General features: G+C 42.2%; 1 protein-coding gene and 1 pseudogene across 1 annotated transcript in view; one reads left to right on the top strand and one right to left on the bottom strand.

The window, feature by feature from the left end:
- LOC106884382 (transmembrane protease serine 11B-like protein) overlaps window positions 1-1,411 on the top strand; it is a 17,152-nt gene that overhangs the window by 3,201 nt on the left and 12,540 nt on the right. Inside the window, exon 2 of the mRNA XM_014935735.2 lies at window positions 476-629. Coding sequence (XP_014791221.2) covers window positions 476-629 — 154 coding nt within the window. The remainder of the gene's footprint in view (window positions 1-475; window positions 630-1,411) is intronic.
- Window positions 715-831, bottom strand: LOC128247492 (5S ribosomal RNA; annotated as a pseudogene).

The following is a 1,411-nucleotide window of genomic DNA, read 5'->3' as shown; positions in this document are numbered from 1 at the left end:
TTTAAAGCCTAGCCAGGCTCACGGGCCCGATTTCCCGGTTTCTATGGCGTATGTGTTTCCCTCAGCCGGACGGAACGCCAGTCCATCGCAGCGTTACTCATTTTTGCCAGTTGAGTGGACTGGAGCAACGGGAAATGAAGTGTTTTGCTCAAGAACACAACGCGTAGCCCGGTCCAGGAATCGAAACCACAATCTTACGATCATGGCGCTGACACCCTAACCACTAAGCCACGCGCCTCCACCTTCCGCTCAATAGTGAAGTACAAAAGCCCGAAACCTTAGACATTCTACTCGTTGTGACAACTGAAGCGATTCAAAATTCTACGAACTGTTGTTAATTTAGATTTGTCGACACATATTCTCCCTGTATTCTACTACATTAAATCTTATGCTGTAATATTAAATTTACTTCTGTAGCAATCGGCCCTGGAAAGACGACTAACAGGTTAATATTTTATCATTTTGTTGATTTCAGCTGTATATGTCCTCACGGCTTCCAAGGCATACAGTGTGACTTACCTGTGGGGTGTATGCAAGGACCTTGTAAAAATGGCGGAACGTGTAGAGAAAGAAAAGTTGGTTACCTATGTCTTTGTCCGGAGGGTTACATTGGATATAATTGTGAGAAGGTGAGGCATTTCTTTTATTACTCTTTTATCTGTTTCAGTCATTTGACTGTGGCCATGCTGGAGCACCGCCTTTGAAAGTGTGTGACGCTTACATCACCTAGGTTTCCCAAGCGGTCACCCATCTAAGTCCTCACTAGGCTCGACGTTGCTTAACTTCGGTGATCGGACGAGAACTGGTGCTCTCAACGTGATGAAGATAATTCTCTTTCTCTCTCTCTCTCTCTCTCTCTCTCTCTCTCTCTCTCTCTCTCTCACACACACACACATTAACACATACACACACACACAGCGTGTTACTCTCTGTATCTTATTGGATGGATTTATCTCCCTTGGTTACAATAGCATTACCCTGAGAACATACTTTGCCATTGCTGGCAATAACAAATATTTTATTGTTAGCATATCTTTATTGCAAATGGAAACTTTGTTTTATTTCATTTCATTTAAATTAAATATTTCCATTTTGTAAACTATTACTTTCATTCAGCATAACGAAAGTCAATAAGATAAACCGTGACTAAATGCTGATTACTCGCCTTTAGTCGAGCAAATCGACCCCAGGACTTATTCTTTGTAAGCCTAGTACTTATTCTATCGGTCTCTTTTGCCGAACCGCTAAGTTACGGGGACGTTAACACACCAGCATCGGTTGTCAAGCGATGTTGGGGGACAAACACAGACAGACAAACACAGACAGACAAATACACACACACACACGCACACACACTCACACACACACACACACACACACACACACACACATATATATATATATATATATA

This window comes from Octopus bimaculoides, chromosome 3 (assembly GCF_001194135.2).
Source record: "Octopus bimaculoides isolate UCB-OBI-ISO-001 chromosome 3, ASM119413v2, whole genome shotgun sequence".
NCBI lineage: Eukaryota > Metazoa > Mollusca > Cephalopoda > Octopoda > Octopodidae > Octopus > Octopus bimaculoides.
Note: the sequence above shows the minus strand (reverse complement) of the source record. Positions and strands in the feature narration are given on the sequence as shown.